The sequence below is a fragment of the Triturus cristatus genome, chromosome 2_1 (assembly GCF_964204655.1).
Source record: "Triturus cristatus chromosome 2_1, aTriCri1.1, whole genome shotgun sequence".
Lineage (NCBI taxonomy): Eukaryota > Metazoa > Chordata > Amphibia > Caudata > Salamandridae > Triturus > Triturus cristatus.
Genome location: NC_140581.1, coordinates 227,621,117 through 227,637,384, shown reverse-complemented (window position 1 = coordinate 227,637,384; position 16,268 = coordinate 227,621,117). Strand labels below are relative to the sequence as shown.

Below are 16,268 nucleotides of genomic sequence, written 5' to 3'. Positions count from 1 at the left end.
AGCAATAGAGGACATAGCCCAACCAACAGAATGGGTAGAATCCATACCACAGAAGATGCTAAGTGTGACCGCTAGTTCTCTATCTTGCACCAGGGGAACAGGAGCACTCTGGGCTTCCTCTGGAAGGGAGGGTACGAGTTGTTACACAGAGTCCCTCAAGGCATGGGAGAAGCGAGTAATCTCACAAGAAGAGCAGCACTAGAAAAAAGAGAAAATACACCTACAAGTGTCAAATTTCCTGGCCTCCCTTTCAGGAGGGACAGGAGGAAGAACATCAATATTTTGCATGGCTAAAGCAGTCTGAACCACAGGGCTTTTAGCAGAGGGATGTCGAAGGAGACAGGAGGGATCCTCCGGGGGCCGGGCGATGCCAGTAAGAAATAGGCCTGTAGCACAAATCATGGGGCTGCCAGTTTACAGTAGAATTGTAAGTATATGTGAAAGTGGACTGTCCGCCACAAAGGTATGGTATGCAACTATGTGCATAGGTTGTACTGTTAATAAAACGTATATACAAGATTCATTAATGATTCATTATTGCAAGGCTTTTACTATTAGGATATGAGCAATAAGTAAATGCACTCAGCCGTGTGCTCAGCTTGCATTACTGACAATGGATCCTGTATAAAAACTTGTACAGTAAAAAAATTCTCAGATGCAATATATATATATATATATATATTTCATTTTAAATTTGCATTTCTTTATTGCACTGCTAATCACTTCTCAGAGGCCAATGTGTGATTTTTGGATGAGGGTCATATGGAGCTTTAAAGACAAGCTGAGGAAGAGGAATGGTTCAAATTGGATGTGTGTATCCAAATGGCAGGGAGAATGGCTCTTTAAGGTTTTTTAGAATTTGGCTTAAGAGGTCAGAGAGAAGTGTTAAATGGTTAAGTGCACTGGCTGTTTGCAGTAATCCAGGTAGGCCATGGTCACAGCGAGAATTGGAAAAAAATGCTGAGAGCAAAGGAGAAATGTCAGAATCAATGTCAACAAACAGATGGTTGAGAATGGATTTTGCAGGGTTTAAATAGGAGTAAATGATAGATTACTATCAAAAAGTACTCCCAAGTAATGAGCTTTATTCACAGTGACTAGGAGAGACTAATTACTCAGGTCAAGATAAAGGGACAGGATGGCAGTCTCATCACCACTGAGCACATCCAGTAATTTAGCATCCAAATGTAAACCCATGAAAAGCAGCAAGGCAAGATTGTGACAAGATATGGAGGTTGCCAGGTTCATCCTCATGCTTCAGGTGCAAAGGTGAGTCATCCACATTCATGTGGTAAACTACATTGTAAGAGTCCAAGATGTCCGGGTTTGGGGCAAGCAAACATGTAAACACTGAAGAGTGTTGATAACAAGGCTGAGCAACATTTTCTAGATATTCTGGAAAAGATTTGGCCCCGTTTATCTTTAAGTGAATGGTTTTGTAAGTAAGATGAAAACCATGTCAATGCATTTCCGCAAATGTGGCCCAAACAGACAGTCTTTCAATTAGCATCTGTGGAGAAGTGTGGCTCAATGATTAGAGCGGCAGACCCTGATGCAGCGGTCTAGCCAGGGTTCAATTCCCCGCCTCGGCGGGTCTTGGGCTCAAAAATTCCACGGACCTGATAATTCTCGCCTCGGTGCCATTCCAATCATGGAGTCCCACTCTGCAACTCTGGGCAATAGCTTGCTTAATCTCCACAACGGCCCCCACAACGCTAAGGATGCCTGGCCTCCACCTTGGGGGTGCCCAGGAGTGGACGCCTCACAGGGAAAGCCAGGATGGGTTCCACAGCGGTATTCGTACAAGCGCCTTGAGACCCTTGCGGGTGAGTAGTGCGCTATACAAGTATCAATTTACATTTACATTTACATCTGCAGGTTGATGGTGTTTAAGGAGGATAAGAGGTCCAGTAGTAGCAATGTGCATTGATTTATCTTTTCATTTACTGTTATTGTTTTCTAACAAGTAACGATGCACCACATAACCAGTGACAAACAAGGGCAGCAATCCCATCACAGCCTATAGTGAGCCGTACATTCCCTTTTATCCAATTACACACCTATCCACACTTGCCCCACCCTCTCCATCCTGTTTATAGTGATCACAGTTAATGCTTTAATTTGTCTGCAGCGGCCCTCGGTAAGATTACCATTCCCCACATATCTTAGTCTATTTCAGAGAGCTACCTGTGCTTTCATAAATCTGACGTTCACCCAGCATGCACCAGTCCACATCCTCTCTCCTGGCAGCTATCACCAGTGGCGCCCTAGCACCCCACAGCCTTGCTGTATTTATTTTTGCCATACAAAGACCATCTTCATGTATTTGGGAACACTTTCTTCCCACCAGATGTTAAGGATGCATATTTTGCATAATATACAATGTGGGACCCCATTACTCCAGTCATGTATGTATTTACTGCTTCCCAATAGTTCTGCAAGATGGTAAAGAAGGACACTTCCCTAGAACAATTACTTAGAAAGTCCTCTGAGTCCATTCAACCCATTTCAGCTGCACGGTTTTGAAGCAGTACGAACTATGCAAGATCCACAATTGCACCAATCTAAAACATGACTGGATCTCCACTTCCTGTGGGGCTCTTAGAGCCACTTCCAACTCCTCCTTTTTGGAAGTTCCTATGTCCCTTTCCTTTAATTTCTGAAGGATATCAGGTAAGTTATTAGTTATCTGGAATCAAATGGTTATTCACTGCAGACAAACTGCTTTTCAGAAAACATTTCTAGTAGGAAATGTATTTCAGTATATTAAACGAGGTAATGACAAGTTAAGCTTACATTTTTTTTTTTTTTTTTTTTAAAGCTGAATGGTCAAATTTTCTTTGAAATTGTCTTTGAATAGTAACAGCATGGCATCTTCCAGCCTCCCAAAAACCCAGGTGCAGATGAACCACAGAGTGCCTACATAACTACTCACTTCAGGCAGATCTCCACTGTCACTGTGTTCAGGTTCTAGATCTTCACTGATGTGTCTCCTGGAGCGGAATACTCTGTGGGCCTCTTGTTGTATGTGCCTGATGTTACTGTCAGACTCGGAGGCAACGTCACTGAATGGGAAAACACGGTCAGAAGAGGAGAGGAGAGTGAGGAATAAACAATGGTATTAAAGGCAACAAAGACTGAAACTAAATCACAATGACATACATGCAAGCATGCCTGACAAAACATCTACTGCTGGGGCATATCTATTATTTTTTTTGAAATATGAGCAAGTGGTTTCCAGCTGAATAAGGCTCTGTATGAGATTTTAAAGTTATAAGTGTTTCTAAAGGTGAACAAAACCACCTGGAAGCAGTAAAACAGGTAATCAATTAAAGTAAGATGTTTTGAAGTGTGCACCAATATTGCTGCTTAGAAATGAAACCAAATAAACAGGTCTCCTGGGAAAAAAACACCACAGTGGTAATCTGCTAATACCCATCTAACGATCACCCTTCTACCTCTACAATCACTGTTGATTACAGCTGGGCTATACACCAATTTCACAACATTCAAATGCTTTGAAATTTACACTAGGCTCGGTCGATGCCACTGCGTGGTCCTGTTGTTGTGATTCACGTAGTAGGTGCGCCCAAGGTTGTCCACTTTCTCCTCCCATCCTGGGGGCATTGGTGGCGGTGGAAGCTCATGCTGATGTTGCGACACAGATTCACTTGAGTCGACTGCGTCCCATGCCTGTTCAACATAAAAAAAAGACAGTAAAAATGCGTTAATGTCACCCTTTGACTCTGCTTACAGCTCTAGACTACAGAGAAGACAACTGGTTATGGAAGAGCAATACATGATGTGGACTCCTCAATTCTGAATGGCCATACATCAAAAATCCAAACAGAAACTAACGTGCTGTCATGGCTCAGCAGTATTTTCATATTTGCCTCTCATCTCGTGTTCTGTAGGCCACATAATGATTATGCATCACGGTCTAGAACAATTACTTAAAAAACCTTAATCAAACTAGAAATAAAATAGGTGGCCAGTAGGAATGAGAATTTACAGAGAGCAACCAGCAACTTCAGGAAAGTGGTGTCCAGGTGCAAATGGTACTACACAGTCATAGGAGACACCAAAAATCACGACTAAAGGTAGGTCAATCGCAGTACTGCCACACTTTTCTATAGAGGTATTATACCATAGTGATATAACCGGGCACCCTTTGTACGACATAAGAAATAAAGTAATTACTTTGTAACTAACCAATGACGCTCAATCAAAAGAGCATTGACCAGTATAGACTGTGAATTTGAACATCCTTGATTTTTCGGTCTATACGGATAAAGTAGCTTTAGACACACCTTACTTGATTAACAAATATGAGCTTTAAGAAGCACTTCTTAGAGAGGGGCTTTCCGTTGGCCCACATGTTGATCGTCCTCCTAACAGAATATGATTGCCAAACATTTGTCTGCTTTCGCTGGAAAAGGGTGCCTATTTTGAACAGATTATGATCAATACAGTAGGCAAGAGTTGGTTAGGGTGGCATGCCAATGATCAAGGATGAAGACCTGATCAGTTTCTTGGAAAAACGTAGGTGTTACCTGTTTAGAAGGCCTGAATGGAATACTGTGAAAAGCATCGTTAAAACCAATAGGCCTTTATGAGTGGATTGCTATTACACTGTGTTAAATAAAGCCTGTAGACAATTCTTTTCTAACAAATCATCACATATTACTATGATGGGCAAGAGTTTTGGGTACTGCCTCTGACAAACCCTGTTTTATTATGATTCAATTGTTTTTATTTTTTACACGTGGCTCAACAGTGCAGCTGCCTGCCTATGTTATAATCAGAAACAGAGCTGTAAGGCAGCACCAAGAGACGGTCAAAAGATCCACCCACTCTTTTCCGCAAGTATTTGACTGAAAAATGTTGCATTAGTCCATTAAAGTAACAGTTCCATGACTCACAACTGATAGAGGCATGGTTACCGTAGATCCCATGTCAACTACAGCAAGAAGCAGATTTTCACAGTGTAGCCCTATAAACAATACAGCATGAAGGGGTTTCACATTGTGAAGTTTGACAATCATTATAGGAAGTGGTCTACAAGGAACTGCTTGCTAAAAACTATACAAAAAAGCTTTACACCCTCCGGTGGCCCTCCTCTCTTGCCGCCTCGGCTTCCGATCCAAGTATCTCTGGCCGGCTTTAAATACCTGGGGATATACGTCTCGTTGGACCCGGTGGCTCGCTATGAGCAAAATCTCCTGCTTCCACTTCGGCGTTTGAGGGAAGACACGGCTCGGTGGTGTAGGCTGCCCTTGTCCCCGCTGGGTCGGGCAGCACTGTTTAAAATGATGTCCCTTCCCAGATTCCTCTATGCACTTCAGAACTCCTTCGATGTCATTCCAGTGGCCTACTTTCGGGAGGTGGAGAGCCTGCAGAGGAGACTGGTGTGGGACGGACGGGCGCGTATCGCCCTGGCCAAGCTTACTCTCCCCTGGTACGACGGGGGCATCGCGCTTCCCGACATTCGCAGGTATTATTGGGCCTCGCAGTTATCGGCCATTAACCATGCCACGTATGCGCCTGGCTTGAATCCGGCGTATGAGATGGATAAATTCTTGCTCCCCGGCGGGAATTATAACAGGGCGCTTTACTCCCGCTCGGCTGGACGGATCCTGACGGGCCCTACTAAGATTGCGGTGCGGATCTGGAAGGCGGCCAATGTAGCCATGGGCTGGAGTGAGCAACTAACATGTGCTACTCCTTTATTTGCCTCCGACCGACTGGGAAGCCTCTGGACGACGAAAGGGTTTGACCGTTGGGACACGATTGGTATTAGTAGAGTGGGGGACCTATGGAGGAAGGGCGCGGTTAAGACCTTCGCGGCGCTCCAGAGCGAATACGAACTCACGGACAGGGAGTTCTTCCGATATGCCCAGGTTCGGCACGCCCTGCTCTCCGTCTTTGGGGAGGGGACTAAGATCCCTGCCTCTTCGCCCCTCGAGGACCGCATACTCGATGGTCATGTCCCCGACAGTACTATCTCTTTAATCTATAAAAAACTTATTAATAATCGGGCTGACCTATTGGTGCACCTTCGGGAGACGTGGACGGGGGATGGGGTGGAATTAGACGACGAGGACTGGCAGTCCGCACTGTCGTCCCCTAAGGAAGTAGCCATTCCAGCCCGTCTCCGCCTGGTCCAGTTAAAGATTCTCCACCGGGTGTACGTGACGGGTCCCCGTTTGGTCTCGATGGGATTCTCGGAAGATGGGCTCTGTAAGCGGGGATGTGGGCTCAGTGCCACCTTTCTCCATATCCTTTGGGAGTGCCGCGAGGTGGCGGAATACTGGCGTCGGGTTCATGGGGTCATGGGACAAGTCACCGGAGTTGCGCTGCTGCCGGAGGTGCGTCGCTGTGTCCTGAATGTGTGGGAGCCCAATGATTATAACGCGGCTCAGACTCGGTGGGCGGCCCTGGGGAACATGATTGCCAAGAGGGATATAGCGCAGCTTTGGGGCTCCCAGCGGCCTCCCACCGTGTCAGTATGGAAGGAGAACATGGACTGGTGTATGTTCAGGGAGAAGACTGTGTATGTGGCCCGTGGTAAACCCGGGGCATGGGGTAGAATTTGGGGGCAATGGAACGCGTATCGTGGGGGTATCTGTACTCCCCCCCTTGTGGACACCGATATTGCCTTGTCCCCCTGACCCTTGATAGTTCCTTGCAACTTGTTGTAATAATCGAATATAGATGTTCCTCTCCCGTTACCCCCCCCGATCTTTCAGTACTCCTTCCTCTTGATAGCTAATTGAAGGTCCGAAGTAGAGTCCCCCGGATGTAGCCTGACCCACGGTTTTTTTTTTTTTTTTTTGCCCTTATGCCTCGCCTTTTGTTTTTTAGTTGTTATTTATGTTAAATTTATGTCTCCTGCCTCCTTCGAACTATCCGTAGCCATTTACGGGGCTGGGCCCCAGGAGTCGCCTACTGCCTTAACTAATGTACGATCCTTTCTGAATCTAGCGGCCGGCCCTGGTGGTTGTAGGCCCATGCTTGTAACTGACTTATTGTTTAATAAAAAATTCAAAAAAAAAAAAAAAAAAAAGCTTTACACCATCATCAGGGGCGTGCTTTGTGTACTCTAAGACAAATGCAGAGGAATGAGTCCTTTCATTGTGATCTAAAGAACAAGTTACTCACCTTCGGTAACGCTTTTTCTGGTGGATACAGTATCTGCCTGTGGATCCCTCACCTTATGAGTATCTCCTGCGCCAGCATTCCACTGAAAGTTTTTCCTAGCTCTCCGCACCGACGAGGTTGTCTTAGCGTCATGGCTCCGCACGCGGCTCCGCATGACATCACCGGAGCCATAAGAAGACCACATCGGCGTGATTACGTCATTTACACCCATTTTTTTTTCGTGCCACCAAGGCAAAACGGGCAGACCAACCATAGAGACAATGCATACATAGTATACAGTATATACCCAAAGGCACACAGTGTAAAGTGAAAAAAGGAAAGCAAACATTTCCTATAAGCTCACATTTCAAATAAGTCAACCATGGACAAATAGAGGTAATAAAATCTTGAGTACACAAAAACATCAAATAACCAATACCTCATCTTTTAAGGTATAAAAAGGTGGACAACGGGGAGGTGGGTGGATCAGTGAGAAATCCACAGGCAGATACTGTATCCACCAGAAAAAGCGTTACCAAAGGTAAGTAACTTGTTCTTCTGATGGATACATCGGCCTGTGGATTCCTCACCTTATGAATAGAATCCCACAGCAGTCCCACTCCCGGAGGAGGGTGTCCACCCTTTTATACCAAAACATCTTGCAAAACAGAGCGCGCAAAATGACCATCCCTCCTCACCTCGGGATCCAAGCAGTACTGCTTCGCGAAAGTGTGGAGGGAGGCCCAAGTTGCGGCTTTACAGATGTTCAATACAGGAACACTCCTGGACAAGGCAGAAGTAGACGACTTAGCCATGGTGGAATGAGCTCTAATGCCTACAGGAGGCTCCTTACCGGCCAGGGAGTAGCAAAACTTGATGCACAAGATGATCCACCTGGATAAAGTGCGCTTGTGCACTGCCTTGCCCTTCATACGACCAGCATATCCAACAAAAAGATGATCATCTTGCTGGAAGTCTTTTGTTCTATCCAAATAGAAGCCAATCGCCCTCTTTGGATCCAAACAATAAAGTCTCTCCTCCGCCTTGGAAGGGTGAGGGGGAGTATAGAAAGTAGCGAGGGTAATCGACTGTCCTAGATGGAAGGGAGTTACCACCTTAGGCAGCAAAAGCAGCCCTGGTCCTGAGTACCATCCTTTCAGCATGTATGGTCAGAAAAGGAGGCTTTGAACTCAAAGCCTGGAGGTAACTCACCCTCCTAGCCCAAGTGATAGCCACTAGAAAGACCATTTTGAATGTCAGTCTCAATGGACAACTATGCATAGGTTCAAACGTAGAACCCATCAAAAGTCAACACCAGATTTAAATCCCACTGGGGCATAATAAAATGAGTGGACGGAAACATGTTAGTAAGCCCCTTAATGAACCTTAAGACTATTGGAGACTTAAAAAGAGAGGGCTGGTCGGGCAAACAAAGAAATGCAGACAAAGCCGACAAATATACTTTAACTGTGGCTACAGCACAACCCTGCTGAGCCAAATGAAGTGAAAAACAAAGCACATCATAAAGATGCGCTTTCAGAGGATCAATAGATTTTTCTCCACACCATCTAACAAATTTCAATCACCTGTAGGAGTAGATAGATTTGGTGGAGTGTCGCCTGGCCGATAGAATAACATCCACCACGTCAGGCGGGAGAGAAGAAGAATTGAGGTTGCCCCGTTCAATCTCCTGGCATGAAGGTGCAGGCTCTGGAGGTTGGGGTGTAGAACCTGCCCCTCCGACTGCAAGAGGAGGTCTTCCCCGAGAGGGAGACGGAGCGGAGGGTGCGATGAGAGGAAGAAGGTCCGTGTACCACACCCTTCTTGGCCAGTCCGGGGCAATCAATACAACTTGGGCCCGGTCATGGCAAATCTTCCTCAGAACCCGAGGAATCAAGGGTATGGGAGGAAAAGCGTAAAGGAGTTGTGAGCTCCAACTCAACTGAAACGCGTCCCCCAACGCGCCCTGTGTCGAAAACTGGAGACTGCAGAATGACGGGAATTGCGCGTTCTCGAAAGTGGCAAATAGGTCCACTCGAGGAGTCCAACACGTCCAGAAGATGTGTCGAACTACCTCTGGATGAAGCCTCCACTCGTGGTCGGCGGAGAACTGCCGACTGAAACTGTCCGCACGCACGTTCAACACCCCAGCCAGATGATTTGTAAACACACAAATCAGATGGTCCTGAGCCCAGGACCAGAGCCGCAACGCCTCCCTGCAGAGACAGTACGACCCTACTCCTCCCTGCTTGTTGACATACCACATCGCGGCAGTGTTGTCCGTCAGTACTTGAACCGACTGACCGTGAATGGAAGGTAGAAAGGCCTTGAGCACCAAACGTATAGCCCGCAATTCCAGAATATTGATATGAGACAATCTTTCTTCTGGAGACCAAAGCCCCTTCATCTCCAGATCCCCCAGATGAGCACCCCACCCTAGGGTAGAGGCATCCGTTATCACTGTGGTCACACATGGAGGAAAATGAAAGGGCTTTCCTTGAGTCAGATTGCCCTCCACGCTCCACCAAGACAGATCCGCTGCAGCTTCTCTGGAGATCCTGATCGACTCCCTGAGATCTCCGTTGTGTTGATACCACTGCCTGCGGGGGCACCACTGGGGTGCGCTCATGTGCCAGCGTGCATGGTTGACCAACAGAATGCAGGAAGTGAACAGACCTAGCAGGCGAAGGACCTTCAGAACTGGAGCAACTGTTCCATTGAAAAACAAGGGAATCATTTACTGAATGTCGAGACTCCTTTGCGGAGGAGGGAATGCTCGACACACCGTGGTATTCAATACTGCCCCTATGAACAGGTTGCGCTGAGAGGGCACCAGGTGAGACTTGGGTACATTTATCGAAAAACCCAAATTGTACAACAGCTGGGTTGTAATTTGCAGATGATGAAGCACCATCTCTGGCGACCCCGCCTTCAGAAGCCAGTCGTACAGGTAGGGGAAAACAAGAATGCCCGACCTCCAGAGATGGGCAGTCACCACTGCCATCACCTTGGTGAAGACTCGAGGTGTGGTAGTAAGACCAAACGGAAGGACCGCAAACTGGTAGTGTTGCGACCCAACCGTAAAACGGAGATTCTTCCTGTGTGACTTCAGGATTGGGATATGGAAATGTGCATCCTGTAAATCGATGGCCACCATCCAGTACTCCTGTTGCAGCACCTGAAGAACCTGCGCTAGGGTGAGCATCTTGAATCTCTCCTGCTTGAGAAACAGATTCAAGATTCTGAGTTCCAGGATAGGACGTAACCTGCCATCCTTCTTGGGGATCAGGAAATACCGGGAGTAGCACCCCTGACCCCTTTCCTGCTCGGAAACCACCTCTATCGCACCCTTTTGTAACAGAGTAAGAACCTCCTTATGAAGGAGAAGCAAATGGTCCTCCTTGCAAAACCCCTGGCAAGGAGGGTAAGGAGGAGGGAATTCCCTGAAGGGAAGGGCGTACCCATTTTCTACAAGATCTAAAACCCAAAGGTCTGAAGTGATTAACTTCCAATCCTGGTGAAAATGGGTAAGCCGACCTCCCACAGGACCCACATTATCCAGGATGGCGGATCTAGGGCTGCTGTTCTGCATTACCAGGAGGGGCTGGGGAGGTAGAGGGGGAGGAGGAAGAAGGATGACGTCCGGCTCCACTAAGGCGACCTCTCCCTTTACCCCTGTAGCTCTTATACAAGGGGTTCTGCTGCTGTTGCTGAGGCTGTCTGGACCCACGAAAGGAAGATCGCCCAAAGCCACGGTATCTTTTATATCCAAAGCCTCTTGAATGAGTATGCAGACCCAAAGACCTCGCCGTTGCCTTACTGTCCATAAATCTCTGCGGGGCAGAGTCCGCCTTTTCACCAAAAAGCTTGGAACCATCAAATGGTAAATAAATAAGAGCAGCCTGCACATCAGGAGGGATTTTAACCATGCATGCCTCCTTGTCGCAATAGACGAGCCCATAATTCTAGCAACAGAGTCCGCTGTATCCAGACCAGACTGGATAACTTGGCGAGCAGCCGCTTGAGCATCCACCAACACCTCATTTAGATTCCCCCCAAGTTGTCTGAGGAGGACAAGGGTAATCTGTTTTGCAGAGTCCATTAAAGCATGAATGTACCTGCCCAAGAGACAAGTGGCGTTGGTAGATTTTAGTGCCATACTGGCCGACGAAAAGACTTTCTTCGCAGATTGCTCCAACTTCTTAGAATCTCTATCTGCAGAAGCCTGCGAAAACACACCTGATGACTGCTTTGAGCAAGAAGCCTGCACCACCAGACTTTCAGGGGAAGGGTGAGAGGAAAGAAGAACCGGATCCCCAGGAGCAGGTCTATACCTTCTTGAGAATGTTCTCGAAACTGCAGGAGCTGAAAGAGGATTGTGCCACACCTCAAGAATTGGCTCAGTCAGAGCATCATTAAATGGTAAAAGCGGCTCAACAACCGAAGATGGAGAGTGAAGAACTTCAGTGAGAAGATTAGGCTTCTACTCTGCTACAGGAAGCTGTAAGTCCAAAAGTTCCACAGCCTTCCTAATAACTGTATTGTATGGAGCAACATCCTTAGAGGGGGAAGCCTTTTGAGAAACAAAGTCCCACTCAGGGGTGGTGTCAAGGCCACTTGCCTCCCACAAGTCCTCAAAAACATCCCCTGCATCATACACGTCTCCTTCCTACCTCTCTTCAGCCTAGTACTGCTCCTCTTCCACTAACCTCTGTACGTCTCTCCTTGAACGCAACTTCGGTTGCGGCGCCACACGCGGCTGGACGGCTCCGGAAGTGGCATCGAAGGTGGATCCATAGCTGGCGCCGATCGAATCCGAGAGGCTTCATGGGATAGAGCCGGGGACTGACCATACAGCGTCGACATCCTCAGAGCCGGAAAAGACCAGGACGACGTCGCTAGCCTGAACGGCATAAAGGGGGCCTGTGGATACTGATGAGGCACACCCAGAGTATATGCCAAGGGACCCATAGGACCCGAAGGTGCTCCAGAAGGGTACGATGCTCTGGTGAACACACCATACATGGCATTAAGGAAATGCAACAGATCAGAACCTGGCGTCGGAAACTGAGGGGTAGAACCCGGTTCCGATCGAGGTACCTCAGGAGTCTGCGCCGCTGGAGTCACAGGAGGAACAGCCGGAGCCGAAGGAACCTCATCATCAGCCGGATTAGTCGGTGAGAATCTCGGCGTCGTAGCCTGCTCTGGGGTCCCCTTATAGGAAGGAGATTGAGCCGGAGTCACCTGGAGACTCTGAAGGTGAAGGGGAAACAAAGTCCTTCTGTCGACGCCGAGGAGCAGGAGAAGGGGACCTCGACTCCACCGGCTTCAACGACCGACATCGAGAAGCATGTCTCCTCTTCTTCTTATGCTTCCTCTTGGAGTCGCGCGATGTCGAAGACCTGGACTTTGACCTTTTTCGACCCATTTTTTCTTTTCTTGCCTTGGCCATGTAAAGTTTGGTTTCTCGCTCCTTTAACACCTTTGTATTCATCTTCCTGCACGAAGAGCATCCCTCGACGTCATGGTCTGAAGACAAATATCAGAGGCAATCCTCATGCGGGTCAGTAATTGACATATGTTTACCGCATTCTCTGCATGGCTTAAAGCCTGACTTCCTCGAAGCAGACATGACAAAGGAAGAAAACGATACAATCCAAAATACAAAGTATCAAGACGAAGTAAGGAGAGTCCCTGAAAAAAAACGTTAGCGTTGACAGCGCAGAAAAAAGGGAACGGACGTCATCACGCCAATGTGGTGTTCTTATGGCTCCGGTGACGTCATGTGGAGCCGCGTGCGGAGCCATGATGCTGAGACGACCTCGTCGGCGGGGAGAGCTAGGAAAAATTTTTCATGGAATGTTGGCGTAGGGGATATTCATAAGGCGAGGAATCCAAAGGCAGATGAATCCATCAGAATGACAAATACCACTGGAAGAGGCTTTATATTTTTAACTATTTGACACATACAATAGGAATGAAATGTACAATGTCAACTTTGACAAACGCAATAAGGAAGGGGTTTAGTAGATCTATTTCATTTTAGGTCTAGCCATAGTATATTCCTGGTGGCTCTATAAGGAGGGCTAATGCTCTAATTTATTTATTTATTTATTTTTAAATATCTTTGACATTTTTTCCATTTTTCAATAAACAGCATACTCAGTAACAAGCAAATGAATAAGTACATGGTATGGTACAACAGCATTTTTGGCTAGCATGTCAGACCGTACAGGGCTTACGCCAAATATTGCCAGAAGTAAGTTTAACAGGTATACCCAGCGATTGACCAAGTGTCCATTTCAAAACATGCCCGCGAATTACCATGTAATGGCGATGTAAAGGAATTGATGACAGATCACCTCTTATGTCATAGTCCACCATGTTCAGCATGGCCACATGGGATGCCAACGCCGACGTATCACCTACCGCCTTGCACATGAGGGGAGTTAAACATCGATGATTAGCGTAGTGGACAGAACCTCAGTGGTGGGTAATATTTGTGGATGCTGGTATTGAGTTGTACCAACTCGTCGTGAAACTATATACGCATACCTTATAAGGTGCCAATAAAGAATCCAAAACACAAACGAGGAAAAAAATTAAATAGAAACAGCAACCACAACAGAAAGAAAAAGAAACAATAAATAGAACAACTGCAACTCAAAATTAGCCTTTATATCCTCAACCCCCGGGTGTCCCGGTAAGATATTGCTGACTTCCAAGAAACCGCCTCTTCCCTTCCCCAGCAAGAACCATAGTGTGAGATGGACCCAAGATGCACCAGACAGTACCCTCAGTCACAAGGCATGTTCTACAGGCCAACAAATGAAGAACAGGTAATGATCGCCAAGGGCAGTAGCCTTGCATTACGCACAATTATTATCTATGTGTCAAGCCGCTAGGGCACAGAGCTTAAGGGTTCACATTGGTGGAGGACGTGTGCGGGGGCTGACCGTCAGTGCTGCAGTGTTGTGTGAAGCTATTCAGCAACGTATCCCAAGGCTGGGCTGCTGGGAATTTGCGGAGACCTGCAGTCTCCTCTCTGTGTAATGCCACACACTCTGCTCGTGCCCAATTAAGAAATGACTTCTCCCAGCTAATTGCAACAGGGGCTTCTCCCCTTTTCCAGTTCTTAGTGATCAGGTGCTTCGCAGTAATATAGCCTAGGTCTCGAAAGCGGGAGGATATCTTATTCTGCTTATTTCGCTTATATAAGCCTAAGATGCATATCTCCCAAGTATGCTGACACAGCACACCGGTGCACTGCTCTAGCATAGCCGCGACCCACCGCCAATACAATGCCAGTGCAGCGCAGGACCAAAGCATATGTAACAGATCCGCACCTCGAAGCTTACATCGCGGACAAGCAGCTGTATTATCTCCAAAGTATTTGGCTATTTTGTCTGGGGAGAGGTAGGCGCGGTGCAGAACAAACGTCTGAATCAATTTGAATCGAGAGTTTCGTGGTATGTTGACAGGTCCCGCTAAAACCACGTCCCATTCTCCATCCGTCCATGGGCGCCCCCTATCAGCCTCCCACTTTGCGCGGAGCCTCGTCAGCGGCAGCGTAGTGTGTATTAAAAGTGCGGATGCCAGCCAATGAACAATATGTGATCCCGCCCCCATAACATGCAGGTATTGAATAAGGTGGTGCATTGGGAGTTCTGTGGTGATGTCCCTTCACGAGGACGTCAATGTATGTAGGAATGAACCATATAATAGAAACTGCCCGGGTGCCAGGCCAGTGTCTGCGGAGAGCACCTCAAACTGGATGAGCTCACCATCGGTATATAGATCGCCCAGTGTGTCAATATCTACCTCATGCCATGCACGCAGCACCGGTTCTGTAGTGTCCCTGCTGCCTCTGGGCGTACCTAGCAGCGGCAGCGCCGGGGCGTATGGTTTAGTGGACCTTGTTAAATAAAGGCATCTCTTATAGCAGTGAACAGCAAGAGATAGTGACCATGGTGTGGATCTATGGCCTCGAGCAAGTGGGTGAAACAAGTGCAGTACTTGCGAGCGTGTCCATGGTGGCAAAGCAGTAGCCGTGTCCTCCAGGTTCTTACCCGCTATCCATCTAGTTACCCACTGGAGCTGAGCCGCCAAGTAATATAATTCGAGGTTGGGGACCGCCAACCCTCCCATTGCGATCGGGGCGTACAGTTTCATCAACGCTATTCTGGGTCTCCCCGCATTCCAAATCAGGTCGCGAAACATTTTTTCCAAATCACGGAAAAATTTTGAGGGAATTTGGACCTCAATGCTGGTAAAGTAATATAAAAGCTTTGGCAGGATTAACATTTTTATTAATGTCACCCGCCCCGTCACAGTGAGAGGAAGTGTTTTCCAGAATCTCACTTGTGCCTGAATGGCGGTTACTGACCTGGTCAGATTGCCCTCTAGCATGTCTGCTGGTTGCCGATATACGAGCACTCCCAGGTACCGAAACGTGCCCTGGTACCAAGCCAGAGGGATATCGCGATAGTATACTGGCGTCTCCACCACTGCGTCCGAAAAGGGGTAAATACCGGATTTTGCCCAGTTTACTCGTAGACCCGATAACTGCCCAAAGTCGGTCAATATATTGAAGATGGTTATGGGGATGTTGTGCAAATCCCGGACATACAGCAGGAGGTCGTCTGCGTACAGCGAGATGGTGGGAAGACCGTCCCCCAAAGGTATACCCCATTCCTGTCCATCCTCTCGAAGCAAATGAGCAAGTGGCTCCATTGCCAGGGAAAAAAGGAGCAGGGAGAGAGGACAGCCCTGTCTAGTGCCCCTACGAACGTTGATAACTTCAGAAATGAGCCGCCCCGTGCGTACCCTAACCGTAGGGCGCTGATACAGCAGCTGCACCATGGACATGTATGCATCACCCAGTTCAAATTTACCTAAGACAGCCGCGAGGTAGGGCCACTCTAAGGAATCGAAGGCTTTTTCCAAATCAAGTACAATACAGCCCGACCTTAGCCAGGAAGGAAGTGAGTGTTGCTGGACCCGGAAGAAACGCCGGATGCTGAGTGCTGTATTTCTCGTTGGGACAAAGCCATTCTGATCTGGGTGAACCATAATTTTCACCGCCGGCGCTAGTCGACGCGCGAGTAGGGATGCAAAGATTTTGTAAT

General features: G+C 47.5%; 1 protein-coding gene across 25 annotated transcripts in view; it reads right to left on the bottom strand.

Annotated features, from left to right (window-relative positions):
• Positions 1 to 16,268, bottom strand: part of NEDD4L (NEDD4 like E3 ubiquitin protein ligase) — a 1,669,848-nt gene that overhangs the window by 595,509 nt on the left and 1,058,071 nt on the right. For all 25 annotated transcript variants that reach the window (XM_085630299.1, XM_085630340.1, XM_085630265.1 and 22 more), the window contains 2 exons: positions 3,530 to 3,693; positions 2,936 to 3,065 (listed from right to left, as the gene is read on the bottom strand). In XM_085630299.1, the coding sequence (XP_085486425.1) occupies positions 2,936 to 3,065; positions 3,530 to 3,693 (294 nt within the window). The remainder of the gene's footprint in view (positions 1 to 2,935; positions 3,066 to 3,529; positions 3,694 to 16,268) is intronic.